Raw genomic sequence first — 18,141 nt, 5'->3', positions numbered from 1 at the left:
ATGTTTGAGTATAGCCAGGGAAAACAGCAGGTCAGGCCCATTCCAGGACCAGATTGCTCAAGACCTGAGCAGTTCTTCTCAGGGGCAGCTGGTCTTGGGAAGGGAGAGTATCAGAGAGAGCCTCTCCGTTTTCAGTATCCTGTGGGTTGCAGTGTTGGTCCAGCTCTTCCCTTTTCTCTTCCCGTTTGGCCTCCCTTCCAACCTCTGAAATCTGGAGCTCTTCCCCTTGTTCCCAAGCCTGCTCCAGGAAGCCTTTCCTGCCCAGCGGGATAATAATCTCTGGAAGATGTCTCCAAGAGATGTTCGTGCTCCTCCTGTTCCCTGCTGTGCTCTCTGTGTCTTGAGGTGGGCAATGTCTGAGGATATTTCTGCAGGCCGTTCCTGTGTGAACACAAAGTCCTGGCGGTGGCTAGGGGAGGTGTGGAGGAGGGTTAAAGGAGGAAGAGGGCTAAAGGAGTGGCCTGGAGGCAAAGAAATGTGGCCTATGGCCAGCCCGGCCCCGCCCCTCTACCTGAGTGAACCCAGCAGCCAGAGGCCGCTGAGCAATATAAGGGGAGCAGTCTGCCAGGGGTCAGTGAGTTCGGGCTCCTCCTCTCCCGCCGCTGCTGCTGCTGCTGGATCCATCTGGGTCCGGCCAGGATGTCCATCCACTTGAGCTCACAGGTGTTCAGCTCGCGCTCCGCCGCCTTCCCGGGTCGCAGTCCCCAGGTGCGCCTGAGTTTCGGACGCCAGAGAGGCTTTGGTAGCAGCAGCCTTTATGGCCTGGGCTCCGCACGACCGCGCGTGGCCGTGCGCTCCTCCTATGGGGGTCCAGTGGGTGCCGGTATCCGCGAGGTCAGCATCAATCAGAGCCTGCTGGCTCCACTACGGATGGACATCGATCCCACCCTCCAGCAAGTGCGCCAGGAGGAGCACGAGCAGATCAAGACCCTCAACAACAAGTTCGCCTCCTTCATCGATAAGGTGAGCTAGACAGAGGGGAAGGAGGGAGCCCGGAGCCACGCCCCAGCTGCCCTGACAAAACTGCTTGCAGGTGCAGATTGCGCACCCCAGGAGGCCAGCTCAGCTTCTCTTCCCACCAATACTGGGTTTGATAGCTCTGTAGCTTTCCTGATTCCCATTAATGAACTCTGCTTGCTCCTTGGTCCCCCTCAGTCTGCAAGACCTCTCTCTTAACTCCAATGTTTCCCAGGTTCTGGCTGCCTGCCCTGGCTGGCTGGGGCTCTTGAGCCATTATCCCAGGCATCTGGCTGGAAGATCCAGAGACCAAGGCCAGAAGTTCTTCTGGGCCTCTTTCCTCAAAGAGGCTGGCTGTGTGGAGCCCATGGATGGGGTGGCATGCCCTTCCTAGCAGAAGACACACTGGATCGTCAGAGGGTGTGGCCACTGGGACAAGTGCTGGAAATAAATGTTGTGGGGATATGGAAGGGGTCTCTAGCCCCACCCACCTACTCCTGGCCTGGTTCTCCAGCTTGCCTTTGGCCTTTGGTAGTAGAAGGTGAAGTTATTTGTGCCCTTAGTGAAAGCCTAGTTGGGGACAGTCAGGGGAGTGAGTGTTAGGAAAATGGAGGAGGATGGAAAAGGAATAGGTTGGACTGGATCATCAACAGGCGAGGACTGTTTATTGAGGAACAGTGAGGGCCACAGACTTTCCCTTGGGTTTGCCCGAGAGTTGGGACAGGAGCTGGGTTTTTATAGGAGGTCCAAGCAAGGAGGCAGAGGTGAATGAAAAAGCCACTAGGTCAAGGAAGGTGGGGGCCTTTCAGTTGGGATGTTTATAGCTGGGCTTAGGTGGATTGCCCTGTCTGCACTTCAAAGGAGTTCACACATACCTGGGATTTTGCCTGGAGTCTGTATGGGCCTGGGACAACTGGGTGGGGGTCAATCCTTTAGTGGATACCCCAGAGAAGAACCATTTGGGGAGTCTTTTCCCTGTCCCTGCTACTCACAAGATCTTAGGAGCAGTGGTTGGTGGGGGATGAGAAAAAACATACTTGACTGGTGGGTCTGGGAGAAGTGGGGCTAAGTGGAGCTGAGCCCAGGAACTAAAGGTAGATCAAAGGGACTTCGATGGCCTAAGAGAAGCCAGTTCCCTTTTTCTTTGCCTGCTATTAGGTCCATGATATCCATTGGCTAGGTCCTCTCTCTTGGACTTAGACAAAGCCTCTCACCCTCAGGCATACTGGGTGCTCCCTAAGAGACTTTTTGCGTCCCAGAGCTGGGCATCAAGAAGATGCTTCTTCTACGTTGGACTGATTTTAGCACACTGTCTTAGAGGTCTCACTAGAGGAAAAAGGATGTAGAGAGAATACTAGAAGGAACAGATGTCCCAGCTGTAAGGAAGGGGCTGGCTCAGCCATCCCCAGACAGGGGGCTCTTGAGTGGAGAAGGAGGGAAACAAAGGTGGGTGGAAATCCTCACACATTAGCAGACCATGCTTACATTTATGATCACACTTGAAACAAAGTCTAGAGAAGAGGAATGGCGGCAAGTACAAGGCATTTTGGACAGGGACCAGCCAATGGGAGCATGGGAGACTGGGCACTCTCTTTTATCCAATGTGGTGACATAGTCAGTCCCTCAAGAATTTCCTCCTCCATACCCTTTCCAGGTGCAGTTCTTAGAGCAGCAGAACAAGATGCTAGAGACCAAGTGGGCACTGCTGCAGGAGCAGAAGTCAGCTAAGAGCAGCCGCCTTCCCAGCATCTTTGAGGCCCAGATTAATAGCCTGAGAAGACAGCTGGAGGCACTGCAGATGGATGGGGGCCGCCTGGAGGTGGAACTGAGAAGCACGCAGGAGGTGGTGGAAGACTTCAAGAATAAGTAAGCTCCCTAGTGCCAGGTTCAAGGATCTGTGGCCTGGATAATATGTGCCTCATCTGTTGACCTTCTGTAAGTCCTCTGGCTCAGGGGTCAGAGTGGGCAGCTACTCTGCCCAGTAACTCCCAGGAGGGGCACAAAGAAACAGTGTGGGGAGTAAGAAACAACAAAGGACAACTTGTCCTGGCTAGTGATGGGCAGAGGCGCCAGGACTGAAGCCAGAGCAGAGCCAAGAAGGAGGCTGCAAGAGGGTTGGAAGCCTGAGGTTTGAGGATAGTCCTCTAGATGATTTCTGGGCTCGCTTTTTCTTGTTCTTCCCATGGAGCAGAAACTAAAGCCAGAACCTTGGGTGGGCCCCACCCTGACACACCTGCCAGTGGACACTGGGGACAGCGAGTTTGCTCTGTGCTTTGCCTGTGTTTGTGACTAAGCACAGACAGGCACACAGGCAGTGACTGGAGGAGAGTAAACAGACCCTCTGTGGAGTATCCCCCACCTGCTACTTCCCTAGAGCAAAAGTCAACAGATTAATCCACAGCAGGTGGAACTGGACAGGGAGGCCTGGGGTAACCAGGCTGCTGTCAGGGACTCACTGATATGAATGTGTGCATGTTCACCCCACACCCACCTACCCCTACCCCAAGGCTTTCATGGTCCCTTCTGGTGGAGCCAGGCTGAGCTCCAGCCTGGGCTGCAGGAGAGGCTGACAGGGGGGTCAGGAGAGCAGGGGAAGATCTGGGCACTGCTGCTCCGGGAGCTCCAATCTTTGCATCCTCTGGGCCCAGTAAGGCAAGACAGAGGCAGGCTGGAGAGAGGGTCTTACAGAAATTTCCACAGCTTCTGTAAGAATCCAAGTAGAACTTTTTTGCATGCATGGACACTCTAAGATAGGGCTCCTCGAGGGGTCCCATAGGGAGCAGCCCATTTCCTCAACACCCAGGCTCCACCTGTTGCCTCCAGCAGCTCTTGGGCACTGCTCTTTAAAAATTCATTTTTGAGGGCTCACATAAGCATTGGGTCAAGACAATGCTTCCTCGTTGCTACTTGCCACAGTCCTCCTAAAGTCAGGAGCTGGCTCTTGGAAGGAAGCAGGATTTAGAAGGAATGAGGCTGGTCCATCTGGCTGGGGCCTGGTTCTTCCTGAACTCCATAATTTCCCCCCACTGTACAGCCTAACTTCACTCCACAGGGGGGTGGAATGTGAAGCACGGGCTGGACACTAGGCTGCCAGGACTCAAGTCTGGGCTTTGTCCCTGATCAGCTTAGTGACTTGGGCAGGTTACCTTTCTCTCTGCGTTTCCAATCCTACCTCTGATGATCACAGTGGTGTCCTGACAGGATTGTGGTGAGGGTGAAATGAGCTGATGTACAGGAAGTACGCAACAGTGCAGGCCCCAAAGCAGGCCCTAAGCAAGGCTGTTGTTTGCCCTGCCCCCAGTGGATGCAGCCTTTGTCCTTTAGTTCACGTGCATTATTCGCCAAATTTCCCATCTGTCTCCATGGGGCTCTGGGGCAAAACTATGCCCACACCAGGCTGTTTCTCCCCCCTTGCAGGTACGAAGAGGAAATCAATCATCGCACAGCTGCTGAGAACGAATTTGTGGTGTTGAAGAAGGTGAGGTGCACCCAGGCTAGAGGCATATGGGACAAGAAACCACAGAGCCCCTCTCACCTGAGAAGCTGGTTGGGGATTTTGTTTTTGCCAAAATCTGGCCTGGGTTGCACAAAGAGGAGTGATAGGCTTCCAGAGGGAGAAACTGGGATCTGAAAGTCAGAGGTGCATAGTGTTACGCATGTGTGTGGACAAGTATGCGTGCATATTGAGTCAATGGACTTCTTTCTGGGGTTAGGCTTAGAACCAAGAGATGGAAGTGAGGGGAAGAGTTCTTATTATTATCTTTAAGTAGTTGTACAAAGGGGATTTCAATTCAACATGCATGAATATACTGCATCTTGATCAATGCCAACCTTTCCAGATTCCTCCTCCCCATCTCTCCCAAACCCATCCATCCACGAAGTGGCTTGGCTCCATTTTCACATATGTACATGGAATATGATGTCTGTATTTACCCACGTTTCCTCTCTCTATGTGTTTTTCCCCCTAGAGAGAGAGATTTAACCTTGATCAGGAAGTGCTCTCTCACAGGTCAGAGCATTTCATCTCAGACAGGGTGGCACCTGGTCTACCTAAAGTATTTGCTGAATGAAGGTAATGAGCTTTCTGAGGCAGGGAAAATTCTCTGCCCCTGGAGATGTGCGAGTGGAGTTTGAAGGCCTTGAGAGTATCTTAGAAAGTGTTGGGATACATATTCCTTAAAGTTCTGTGTCTGTGCACACTTGCTGAGCAGCTCTGTTTGCTAAATCCATTCACAGAAAAACAACCTGTCTCATAACCAATCAGGACCGGTCTTTGGTGGGAATAATTGCAGTATAGATTCAGGGACAAGGGAAACTAATAAAACCTAGCCTTACTCATAGACATTCAGCTCAAGGAAATACAGCCTTTCTACCTGGGCATTACCTGTGGCCCACCTGCCTTGAAGTTGCCCATGCTTCCAATTGAGCAGCCAGCTCTATCTCAGATAGCACCTGGGAATCTGGGTGATACATGTTCTCCTATAGACTGAGGAGAAGCTAAGGCTTGCAGATAGATATGTGATTTGCTCCAGGTCACATAGCTAGTTGGTGGCAGAACCAGGGTAGTGTTGAAACCATAAAGCATAAAGTTTTTAGGCTCCTGGTTGCTTTGGGTTACCAGTGGAGTCAGGAAGATGTTGCTGGACCTGAGGATATGTCCAGATGCTGCCCATGTAGCTCACAGCCTGGAGAGCCAGAGGATGGTTCTTGCATGGCTATGTCAGGCAGCCTGGAGAAAGCAAGTTTCTGGATAGGCCAGGGGTGTTTGGCCCAAAGGATTGGATAGGGATTGCTTGTTCCTATCACACACCAAATATTCTCTGTGCTGAAAACATGGTGCTCCTCTGCTACCCTCTCCTCTAGGATGTGGACGCTGCCTTCATGAACAAGGTAGAGTTGGAGTCCAAGATGGACAGCCTAAATGACGAGATCAACTTCCTCAAGACTCTTGATGAGACGGTGAGGACCTCAAGGGGCCATGGTCACTTCCCACCCTGGGTGTGTGTTGGGGGAGGGGAGTTTTCCTGTTTTATACCCTTTCTGGACTTGGGAATCTGTGATGCATTAGGGGGTTAGGAAGAGCTGGGAGTAGCCGAGAGGCTGAGTGGATCAGGTCCGGCCTATAGGAAAATGTCTGTGGGATGTCTGCAGCATTTGTCAGCTAGGGCTGACAGAAGCCTGGAAGAAATCAGAGGAGCCCACGCTGTGAGTGGCTTCGAAGGTGAACTAGATGTAGTAGAGGGACAGAGAAGCCCAACTTAGGAGGTACAGGGTACCTGAGAGAGCCTGGGGATGTAGCCACCCACTGACCAGCTACTCTTCTCTCTTCATACTTGCCTTCTCATTCTCTTTCTCTTTGCACTCCTGTCAGACTGGGCTTCCAGTATTTCAAAATCTCTTAAGGGGATTTAAAAACCTCCCTGGCCTTAGGCAGAAGATAGGGCGCCTAATCATCTGGCAGAGCTTGGGCCTGCTAAGTATACACCAGTTCTCAATTCCTTCAGCCTCATCTTTGTCTGGATGCCTAGCCTCAATTAGCCCTTCAGAGCAAATGCCTACATTCATGTGAACTTCAGGGACCAGGGCCTCAGGGATGTTCACACAATCCAGCTCAGCCCAGGTCTTCCTGTGCCTAGTGTGCACATTCTACCTACCTACTTACCTACCTGTCTGTCTGTCTGTCTATCGTCTGTCTGTCAGTGTCTGTCAGTCTGTCTGCCAGTCTCTCTGCCTCTATCCTATCTCTCTTTGTCATCACTTTGTGTATCTGTATACACATATGGACACATGCTACATTTATATAACTTTATGTATGACATCTGATTGTTTCCTTGTGGAAGTAGCATTGTAAAATTAACACATACTCATTGCAAAAAGCTGAACATTAAGTAAGGCATAAAACTGAAAACAAATCATTTATACCTACTGCTACCATCTTTGTAGTTACCTTTCCAGTCTTTGTACACTTAAGAGTGATATGTTTTTATAAAAAGAGTCATACCTGTTATGACATTAACACTTCCCACTGACAAGCTTCCCTGCCCATTCATATAGCCACTTACCCTGTTTCAAAGGCTGCAGAGAACTCCCCTATAGCATGGGCTATGATTGGTTCTCCATCCCCACTCACCAGTCACACACAGTACCACTCCACCACTCGATCTCCTTTCATTCTACCAGACTCTGACATTGGACATGCTGGGGGAAGAACTGTTCAGCGTGTGCTGGGTCTGTGTCCTTCCTTGCCTGGCCACTCAGGCCACCGCAGCCTCTTTTCTCTTTCCCTTCCTTGAGTGGGATCTCAAGGCAGGTATGGGCACAGGGGTAGATCATGGCCAAGCCCCAGTGTTGAGTATGTGTTCTCCCTGTAGGAGTTGGCAGAGCTGCAGTCCCAGATTTCAGACACATCCGTGGTGCTGTCCATGGACAATAGCCGCTCCTTGGAATTGGACGGCATCATTGCCGAAGTTAAGGCCCAGTATGAGGAGATGGCCAACCGCAGCCGGGCTGACACCGAGGCCTGGTACCAGACCAAGGTATGTGGTCACTTGTTCCTGCCAGGGCCCTCAGTGGGATCTTCTTTTCCTCCTTGCCCATCTGGGACTTTCAGAGCCTTATAGGCACCAGTGGCTTAAGGCCATTACATTCTCTGAACCCATGAAGAAAAGAATAAGAAAGCCAGGTCCCCGCCTTGGGTGAGGTCACAGCCTTGATTTGGAAACAAGACAGAGGCAATAGACATGCACTAAGAATTAAACCATTGAATCCTAGCTACTTGGGAAATCAATCATCAGGAGGATCATGGTTTCAGGCCAACCTAAGCAGAAGTTTTTGGAGACCCCCCCACCCCCTCAACAAATAGCTGGATGTTGTGGTGCCAATCTGTCATCTTAGCTATGCAGGAAGCATAAATAGGATCATAGTCCAGGCCATGACTATAAGACCCTATTTGAAAAATAATGAAAGCAAAAGGGCCTGGAGATGTGTCTCAAATGATAGAAGAAGCACAAGGTTTTGAGTTCAAATCCCAATACTTCCAATATGAAAGAAAACATTTGGCAAGACAGTTTCAGTACTTATGCAGACCTGGCCCACTTACCTAGTGGTAGTAGGTGGTATTTCCAATGCTCTGCCTCTGTTGACTTATTTAATCTAAGAGCAGCTCTATTAAGTATGCAGTAGTTAGGATCACCATTAAAGACGAGGCAACTGAGGCACAGAGAAACTAAGTAAGTTGCCTAACTTTACCCAGCTAGGAGGTAGAAGAGCAGGATTAAATCTTGAGCCAAGGGCCTTAAGTCTGGAGGCTTCATTGTGAAGCATCCTTTCATGGAGGCTGACAGATGAGGGCATGGGTACTGAGGAATAGAAGGGAACACAGAGGTAGACCAGTGTCTCTGACAGAGAGAGCCCAAGCAGCCACCTAGAGGATGCTGTGCAGAAGCAGGAATCCTCTGGGGTACATGGATGAGAGCATAGACATACCCACTGGAGAATCTGGCCCAGGCCCTTGTGTTGCTGTTGACTTGCTATGGGATCCCTGGTGGTGCTTCCCTTCCTCTGGACTCACTTTTCACATCTGTAGGTCTGGGAGAGCTAATGGTCAACATCTCAGACTTTCAGTAATTCCATAGCACTAGAGCAGTGTGAAGAACTCCAGAGTTAATGTCAAAGGGCCTGAAAGATGTATAGGTCCTCACTGTACTAGTTAACAGGGGACAGAACCCTTGTCCATCCCACTGCCCGGTAGTTTGGTCTGTGGGAATTGGGTGGTGATGGGCTTGGAGTTGGACTGTCCTTTTGTGGAATGAAGGCTGGTGGAGCTTTCCTCAGATAAGGAGAGGTTCATCCCCTTCCCCCCACTCCCCATCCATCCTCCTCTGTATTGCCCTTGCAGGTTGAGACTCTCCAGGCCCAGGCTGGGGAGCATGGAAATAACCTCCGGAACATCCGCAACCAGATTTCAGAGTTGAACAGGATCATCCAGCGGCTGAGGGCCGAGATCGAAAATGCCAAGAATCAGGTGTGTATGAACCTCTCTCCCTGCACCTCCCTTGCTCCTTGCTCCTTGGGGGCACAGGAGAGGTAGCCAACAAGGCCAAGCTCAGGGTGAGACCTAGACGCAGAAAGGAAGAGGTGCCATGCAACCCTCCTTGGGTTGAAGCTGTGTTCTAGCCTGGTGAGGCCTTTAGGGCAGAATGCTCTTGTTTGGGTTCTGGCTTGAGGCCAGAAGAAGAAGAGTCCTGGCTGAGTATAAAGTCTGCAGAAGAGATCTCAGATTGAGATCACACCACATTCACACTGAGCGTTCTACTTAGAGCTGGCTCTGGGGTAGTCTGGGAAATGGGAGTGCACATGGGCTCCTAGGAGAGACTGAAGCCAACAGAGACCCTTCATATGTCCCCAAAGCCCCTCCCTAACCCTGATCTCCTTTCCCCTGGTTGTTCTCCCTCACTCTGGCCATCCTTGCCTGCTTCCTGGATCCAGCCTGAGCCAAGCATGTTCATGCTTCAGGGCCTTTGTACTTGCTTTCCCTCTACCTGCAGCAGTCCCTTTCTCATACCTAGAGTTTAGGATGGCTGGGTGATGGCTTCTTCAAACACCCAGCCACTATGTCAGCAGTCCATCAGGAGCTGTTTGAAGCACCCATCCCCTTCTGGCATGCTGTCTCATTGTGAAGTTATACAGTACACTGTCCCTTCCCCCACGCCACAGAGACAATGCCTTGAGAGCTGGATCTCCCTGCCTGGTTCACCTGTCCTCTCTTCCGGCACCTGGTACATGATAGGGACTCAGGTCTCAGACATGAGGCCCATGGAGGCATTTTGCTGGAAGCTGGATTGCAGTATACTGATGTAACACAGGTGTGATCATTGCAGCTCAGCCTGAGCAGTTGTTTGCCATGGAGAGAGAGGGCAGATGACACATACTGAAGCTTCAGAAAATGTGTTTCCAGATGAGATGGGGGATGGGACTCACAAACATCCTCTCTTGGGCCCTGAAGGCTTATTTACCCAAGGGTGAGGCTGCCTGCTGGCACAGAAGAAGAGCCTATGAGTCACCCCCTGAAGGGGACCAGCCTTCAGGCCAGGAGGTGAGGCTCAGAAGAATTAATTATGTTTTTCCAACCTTGCAGCCTCTACCATATGCAACACCCAGTTTTCTATCTTTGTGAAAAAAAAACACCTAAGAAAACCAACACTGAGGGGGAAAGATTGGTTTCTGCTCACAGTTTTAGAGGTTTTAGGCCATGGCTACATAGTGTTATTGCTTCTGGCCCATGGGCAGGCAGAACATAATGGAGGGTAAGCATATAGTGAAGAAAAACAGCTTACCTCTTGGAAGCAAGGAAGCAAAAAGAGAGAGAGAGAGAAATGGGACTGGGTACCCATATCTCCTTCAAGGCCATACCTCCAATGACCTAACTTACTTGTATTAGGCCACACCTCCTAAAGGTTCTACCACCTCCCAATAGGGCTATCAGCTAGGAACTGTGCTGAATTTGCAAATGGATAGCAACACCCTTATACTTCATAAATTTTACTTAATTTATTTAAACACTTCAAATACAATCCATACCAATAACTTACTCATGCCTAATTCCACTAAGTGTGTCCCACACACGGGGAAGCTCACAGGGCACGTCACTTGGTCTGGAGGTCAAGCAAAGTCCACCAAGGGTGTCCTCCAGGCTGCTCCAAGTCACTGAAGGGAGAAGCCACTGGCTCCAGCAGAAAGTCAGTCGCATGAGGTCACCTCGCTGAGTCTCTGATGCCCTGGGTTTTTATATGTTTTAGGCTGGGCCTTTCGTTTCTGTCTGTCTGATTATCAGGGATGCTTCAATGGCAGCATTGCTTCTGGTCACATCGATGAGGGCACAGCTGGCTTGCCTCTGACTGGGTCTGGTTATCTGGTGGACTAGTTGCCTTGGTGATGGCTCTTATCTCTATCGTCCATAGTTCTAACTTCTAACTCCTCAACTCCTAATTTTGCAGCTTAACATCTCATAGTAATTCACAGCACGCATCCATTGAATATATTCCTACTCAATAGCCTACTATGTCAATAACCAATAACAGGTTATGTGAGTATTCAATAAAACTCCATGTCAGTATTTAATAGCACTATGTCAGTACTCACTAAGTCAGTATTCAATAACACACACACTATGTCAATATTTCATAATATTTACTACAGGAACCAAGCACATGGATCTTTAGGGGGAGGAGGGATTCAAGATCCAATTCAGTAGGAGTCCCAAAGCAGAGGCTCTCTAATGCCAAGTAGTGTTTGGCAGCTGCTCAAGGCAGATGCAGGTCCTTTGGAACCAGACTATCCCTCTCCAGACTCATGACCTTTGGATCATATAGCCAGTGGCCTCTAGGGTGACTAAGTAGGGTCTCTGTTTTAAAGGCAAGTTATTGGTCCTTGTCAGCTGCCTGGCATTTGGGAATTTGACCAGGATCTTATGATCTTAGAGCCTCTAGTCACCAACATCAGTGGCTTCTAGCTACTAAGGAAGCTGAGATCTGAGGATCTTGCCTCAGTGCCAGCCTGCATGGGAAAAGTTTATGAGACTCTAATCTCCAATTAACCACAAAAAGCTGGAAGTAGAGCTAAGGCTCAAATGGTAGAGTACTAGACTCGAACAAAAGAGCTCTGGGACATTGCCCAGGCCTGAGTTCAAGCCCTAGGACTGATGTGTGTGCATGTGTGTGTATACATGCACACACACACACACACACACACACGATTGCAATCATGGTAGTATTAATTAAGCACTTAGTGCTAGCCACTATGCTAAGACTTCTGGCAATAGCCCTATAAAGTAGGTCTTGAGATCATTGATCTTTTAGAGAAGAGGAGATTTGGGCTTAGAAGGATTGATTCAGCTTAAGCCACATAGCTAGTAAGTGGCAGACAGAATTGAAAGCTAGGCATTGGATCTCCAAATCCACGTATGTGTTTAGCCCTTGGGATTCCCTGGAGTTTGATGAAGAAGATGGTACCAGTGGAGCCATCTTAAGCTTCCCAGGTGTGTGCTGTAGGATGAGTCAGCAGGAAGGTAGTGCTGGTTGTGGGCCCTTTCCTCCAGTTCACAGCTCACTACTGCCCACAGAATGGCAAGTTGGAGGCCGCCATTGCTGAGGCCGAGGAACGTGGAGAGTTTGCCCTCAAGGATGCTCGACACAAGCAAGAAGAGCTGGAGGCTGCCCTGCAGCAGTCCAAGCAAGGCATGGCGCAAATGCAGCGTGAGTACCAGGATCTGTTGACCGTCAAGCTGGCCCTGGACATCGAGATTGCCACCTACCGCAAGCTACTGGAGGGCGAGGAGAACCGGTGAGAGTTGGGGAGCCTAGACAGAGAATCTTGGGGTTCTGCAGGGATCTAAGGCCTGACATTCACTCATCTTTCTACAAGTATTTCCTGTGTGTTCCTCCACTGCAGGGCACAGGATACAGAGGTACAGAGCTGATGCTTGCTGCTTAGCTCTCAACCAGACAATCTTCTAGAAGGAAAGGCTACAGGGTGTGATGAATGTTGGGAAAATGGAGAACAGAAAAGGAATAGGCTGGACTATAGACGAGGACTGTTTATTGAGGAACAGGGAGGGGCACAGACCTTCCTGCGGGTCTGGAGGTCGTGCCAGAGAGATGGGACAGGAGCTGGGTTTTTATATGAGGTCTGAGCAAGGAGGCAGAGGCTAATGAAAAAGCCACTAGGCCAAGGAAGGTGGGGGCTTTTCAGTTGGGCGCACAATGGGATGTTTACAGCTGGGCTTAGGCGGATTGCCCTGCCTGCACTTCAAACAAGTTTGCACATACCTAGAATTTTGCCTGTATGGGCCTGGGACAATGGGGGTGGTGGGCAGTCATTCAAGGAAGGGACATTAGCAGTATATCTTTTGTTGTTGTTATTGTTTTGGTGCCAGTACTGGAGCTTGAACTCAGAGCCTTGTGCTCTTGGTTGGCTTTTACTTTTTTCTGCTCAAGGCTGGTGCTCTGCCACTTGAACTATACCTCCACTGTTTGTTTGTTTGTTTGTTTGTTTACTGGTTAAATGGAGATGTCTTAGGATTTTTCTGCCAAGCCTGGCTTTGAATCAAGATCCTGAGATCTAAGCCTTGTGAATAGCTCTGATTACAGTCATGAGCTACCAGAGCCTGGCTTTAGCAGGGTATCTGATTTGATTCTCAGCATATACTCAAGAGAAATAGGTAAGGGAGTATTGGTTCCACTATCTACAGGGTGGGAAAAGCTAAGAGTTCACTTTTGTTAGTTGAGGGAGCAGGGTAGTCAAGAATTCAATCAAGGCCTATCGGTTTGTAATCCAAGCATCTTTCTGAGCCCAGGCTGCTTCTCACCACATAACTCAGCTAAGTCACATGGTGCTGACTGCCCTGGAAGAGGACCATTTCCTTTGTCTCCAGAGAAATTTGCATATTTGCCTGCAAATCAGAAAGGAAACTGGATGAGTTAGTCTGGTAGGATATTGTTTATGAAAGACTGTTTGAGTCTTTCATGCAGGTATGCTTCATCTATGTAGTTGGGGTTTGGTTCATACATTCTTAGGGTGATTGATTCTTTCTGTCAACACATAGGGCTTTCAACTTGCTCTCAGGAGAGGTCAGGATCTACAGAGGTGAGAAGCAACAGTATGGGCAAAAGCTTGGGAGAGGACTTGTCATGCTTGTTAGAATCCAGCACAGAGAGATAACTAACGTGTAAGACGTGTTTCAGTGCTCAGGGAGAGTACACATCAGTTGAGGAGACAAATCACCTGCCAAGGAAGCACACAGAGACAAAGGGCTTGCATTTTAAAAGTGCTAAATTCGTGAAAGAACCTTTTCTGAGTGGTTTGGGGAGAGGATGGAGTGTGGATGGAGCTGAAAGGAAGAGGAAGGAATGAGGGTGTTAGAGATTGGATCTTGGAAGGAGAATGAGATGCAGGAGGTGTGATGGGATAGGGAGATGTGGGAAGGGTCTGTATCTGAACTTGAACTGTCCTTCCATGGGTACATCCAGGCTTCTTTGTGGAAAGAGAAACTGAACATCAAAGACCTCTGAGAAAATCATGCTGACCTCAGGATACAGGATAGCTCTAGCCAAAATACCTCTCATTGCAACCTTCATTCCCATGGGCCTCGAGTCTCCAATTTCTTGGGAATCCATAACCTGAGCTTCATTAATTCATAGAATTCATGGATGATGGCTTTTACAGAAGGACCTGATCCGGCTTTCTCCAATGGGTTAATGAAAGGCCTAGAGCTCGGAGAGAGTAAGGGATGTGCCTCAAGTTACAACAAACACACATCTCTCCTGAAAGCTTTTCCCAGTCTGGATTGTGAGTCACACTTCCATCCTGGTTCTTGGAGAGGAGACTGCTCTCCCTATCCCAGAAGATGCAGAGATGGATACTTAGCATTTTTCCCTTACCCCTATAGTCCTACCTGGAGCCAATCCAGGATTATGGTCCTGAAATTTATACAGTTCAGGGGACCTTTGAGAATATAAAGCTACAACTATAAAACTAAGCACACTCAGGAAAGTAGCAACTTGGAAAAAACAATCTAGCATGCCTAAAGTTTTCAGGAGATGCATATTTCCTTTGTCTTTCTTAGGCTGCCTGCATGTAAAATAAAATAAAAATAAGCACAATAACACTTTAAAATATGGAAAGAAATCACACAAATCACGAAAACTTGGACATTTAGGTCTCTTCTTGTAAATTTGTTAGACATTGAACCAGAGATTCTTATGTAGAATTGCTGCTTCGTTATATAACCTGCTCTCGCTCACAAATTCTACTAACTTCCAGAACTTGCAGGGACTGTTTGAATAAGCATTCAGGAAGCTTCTAGAAAGCCCATCTCTTGCTCCCTTCTAGGTGGGAGCTAGATTCTCTTAGCTCCTCCCCTTGCAGAACAAACAGATTCCCTAGGGCTTGGTGACAATGGGACTGTGAGTCACAGAACAAACACACCCAGCTGCTTCAGAATAGATTCTAATTTCCACTGTAATTCCTGTTTCATCTCCACAGGCTGCCAAAAGCTACCCCACCTACTGTCCCTCCTCAGTCTTAGCTAGATTCTCATTCAGTCAGTCAACAATTCATTAATTATTTCAACACCTATTAAATACTATTAGTTCCAGGCTTCATGCTAGGCAGCTGAAGACACAGGAATCAGTAGTAGTCAACAACCTACTTTTAGCACTTTATGATGTGATGAGAGAAAGCAGATTATGATAAATGATAAGTACGGCTACCAGTTACCAAATCCTGGGTGTACAGGACTTGTAGGTAAATTATATTATCTAACCAACACAGACAAGTCTTAGACTTTGGACTTGTATCTCAAATAACACCCCTGCCCCCCAAATTTTCCATCCAGCCTGGTGCTGGTGGCTCCTACCTGTAATCCTAGCTAGTGAGGAGGCTGAGATCTGAGGATTGAGATTCAAAGGAGAGAAAAAGAGAGAGAGAGAAAGGGGGTTGAGGGTCCTGGGTGCTATCGCTGAGCTTTTTGTTGTTGTTGTTCAAGGCTAGTTCTCTACCACTTGAACCACAGCTCCAATTCCAGCTTTTGGGGTAGTTAATTGGAGATAGAGTCTCATGGTCTTTCCTGCCTGGGTTGGCTTTGAACTTCAATTCTCAGATCTCAGCCTCCTTAGGAGCTAGGATTACAGATGTGAGCCACTGGTACCTAGTATCCAGGAGATTCTATTTCCAGTTAACCAGCAAAAAGCCAGCAGTTGAGCTCTGGCTTAAGTGGTAGAGCACCAGCCTTGAGTGAAAAGGATGAGTAGGCCCTGAGTTCAAACTTCAGTACACACACACACACACACATACACACTATATATATATATATATATATATATATATATATATATATACACACACTATATATATATATATAATCCAATGTATAAGTGAGAAATAGCTCTAGGATGTGGCCCAGGGGTCATATGGCCAGGAGATAAAAGTGTTTAAGGGAATCCTTCCTGCCCTCACTCATCCACCAGCATTTTGCAGTATTGAAGGCAGGCTGGAGGTATAGGACAAAAAGAAAGGGGTGAGAACCTTCCTGGAAAGTGGGGACTTGGAGTCATTGTCACCAGCATCGAGGCAAGAACTACATTCATCTATCTGTCCTTTGTCCCTAGGCTGGTGGAAGATGGAGCAGGAGCTGTGAACATCTGTGAGTTCTTAGCCCCTATCCTGTGCTATGCGGATCAGGCTGGGTGTCCAGAATGACAGACTAGTCTGGGGGCTTTGCTTGTGGGGCCAGGGTCTCCTTTCTTTCCAGAGTGCTGGCAGGTTCCTTGGAGCTGAGGTCTAGCTCCATGGTCCAGAATAGCAGTACAAGAAGGCACAGGGTGACGGGGGAGGGGAGGGTCCCATCAGAGGCTTCTTTTGGATTGGCTGATGGAGGAGCCATTGATGATGGGCAGAAGTGAGGGAGAGGGGCAGGAGTATGGGGTGGATGGCATGTGGGGAGGTCTCACACCAATAGAGCCTCTGCCTTTCTCTCCCAGCTATGGTGAATTCCATCGGGGGCAGCGGCAGAGGGCTGGTCTTCGGAGGAACCATGGGAAGCAATGCCCTGAGCTTCTCAAGCGGCGGGGGACCCAGGGCCCTTAAGGCCTATTCCATCAGGACCACATCCGCCACGCGCAGGAGCACCCACAACTGAGCTATGGGTGTGCAGGGCCCCCTCTCTCTCTGCCCTCATCGTGGGAAGCTTATTACTGCCCATCCCTGTCCTGAGATGGAAAAACTGCCTGAAACTGGTATACAAATAGCTTCAATAAAGAGTCCCTCAGAGGCTTGGGTATGCAATGCTATGTATCCTATGCAATGCTTGGTATCCTGGCTGGACCAGAGAAGGCAGGACCTTCCTTAACATTAAGGAAGGCTCTGATGCAGGGAGCTGAGGTTGCATGTGGTATTTTGGGGTGCTGCTTTAAGAGGCTGGGTTAATCTTCTCCCAGAGCTGGGTCTGGGGCTGGTCCCAGTACTTTCCTACAGAAGCACACGAAGGCACAGTCAGCAAGTGAGCCCTAAAGACCTCCTTTGCCCAGGGTGGAAGGGCTGTTGACACCTTAGGCCTTCTGCTGCCACAACACATTGTTCTTGTAATGAGAAGGCCACACACATATGGTGACCCCAGGCCTGGGCTCTGAGTGGCCCAGCCAACTTTTATGCCATCTTTCTGAAGCCTTTCTGGGTACTGGGTTTGCCAGGCTCTGAGCCCTGAAGCCATATGTGTGACTGAGTGTGTGGAGGACCCACTGTAACTGGGGTGGTGGTAGTGGGTGGTCTGAGTGTATATGGGAAGGTATCTCAGATTGTAGGTCCTGGTAAGGGGTCTGTGCCTAAATCTTAGGTGGAGGAACAGGCTGGGCTGTGTCTAGATCCAGTGGTGGGGAGTGGGGTATGGGGGTAGAGGGAAGATGTCTCTATGATTCCTGGACCTGCTTTATGTCTGGGGGCCTCCAAATGTCAGGTCTCCAACATATCTGGTGAATAATGGGGAGGAAGAGAGTGATCTCTATATCTGGGGTCCCTGGGAGAAGGGAGGTTGATGATGGGTGGTGGTAAGGAGGAGAGCATTGGGGACTTAAAGGTTGTTATTAGAGTCTATGTATTTGACACTATGGGCCAAGGATTTGGAGCTGAGATCACTGTGTCCCAATAGTTGCAAGTAAAGAGGTCCCTACCTTGTGTGTCAGGTGATCTAGGCTTTTCCTCTCCTAAGTAGAGTCCTTCCTGAGCCCCTCAGCTCCTTCCAGGCTGTGTGTCAGGGCTTGGGGGCTGCAACTCACCCCCTCTGCCCTTCAGGATGGAGCATGTGTACAGCAAGCGCAGGATATCCAGTGACAGCCCTTCCTCCAGGTCTATAAACAGTTCTGGGCTGGCAAGACTTCTACTTGACAAGAAGTAGGCAGGGCCAGAAGGAGGTGATCAGAATACACATCATATATGACCATGAGCTTTATTGGTAATGAGAAAACCAGGCAGAAGAGAGGAAAGGAAGCCCAGGCAGCTGGAACTTTGGCCTTTTGGAGAGCAAAAGGCAGCCTGTCACCACCATAGCATGGTTGGGAAGGTGGAAGATGCAGACCCACAGGACCCTGGGACCCATTTTTGTCCCTCCTAAGCGAGAGGGGCCCAAGCCTCCTG

At 49.2% G+C, this 18,141-nt stretch overlaps 1 protein-coding gene across 1 annotated transcript; it reads left to right on the top strand.

The window, feature by feature from the left end:
* The first annotated feature begins 504 nt into the window (after nt 1–504).
* On the top strand, nt 505–16,797 carry Krt7 (keratin 7). Its single transcript, XM_042668752.1, has 9 exons — nt 505–963; nt 2,612–2,823; nt 4,375–4,435; nt 5,821–5,916; nt 7,329–7,493; nt 8,855–8,980; nt 12,077–12,297; nt 16,122–16,156; nt 16,494–16,797. Exons 1-9 carry the CDS (start codon nt 640–642, stop codon nt 16,649–16,651), a joined length of 1,398 nt encoding a protein of 465 aa, XP_042524686.1. The 5' UTR covers nt 505–639; the 3' UTR covers nt 16,652–16,797.
* Nucleotides 16,798–18,141: the final 1,344 nt, after the last annotated feature.

Source organism: Dipodomys spectabilis, unplaced genomic scaffold (genome assembly GCF_019054845.1).
Source record: "Dipodomys spectabilis isolate Male_0828 unplaced genomic scaffold, ASM1905484v1 ptg000477l, whole genome shotgun sequence".
NCBI classification, from domain to species: Eukaryota; Metazoa; Chordata; class Mammalia; order Rodentia; family Heteromyidae; genus Dipodomys; species Dipodomys spectabilis.
This window is presented reverse-complemented; position numbering and strand designations above follow the sequence as displayed.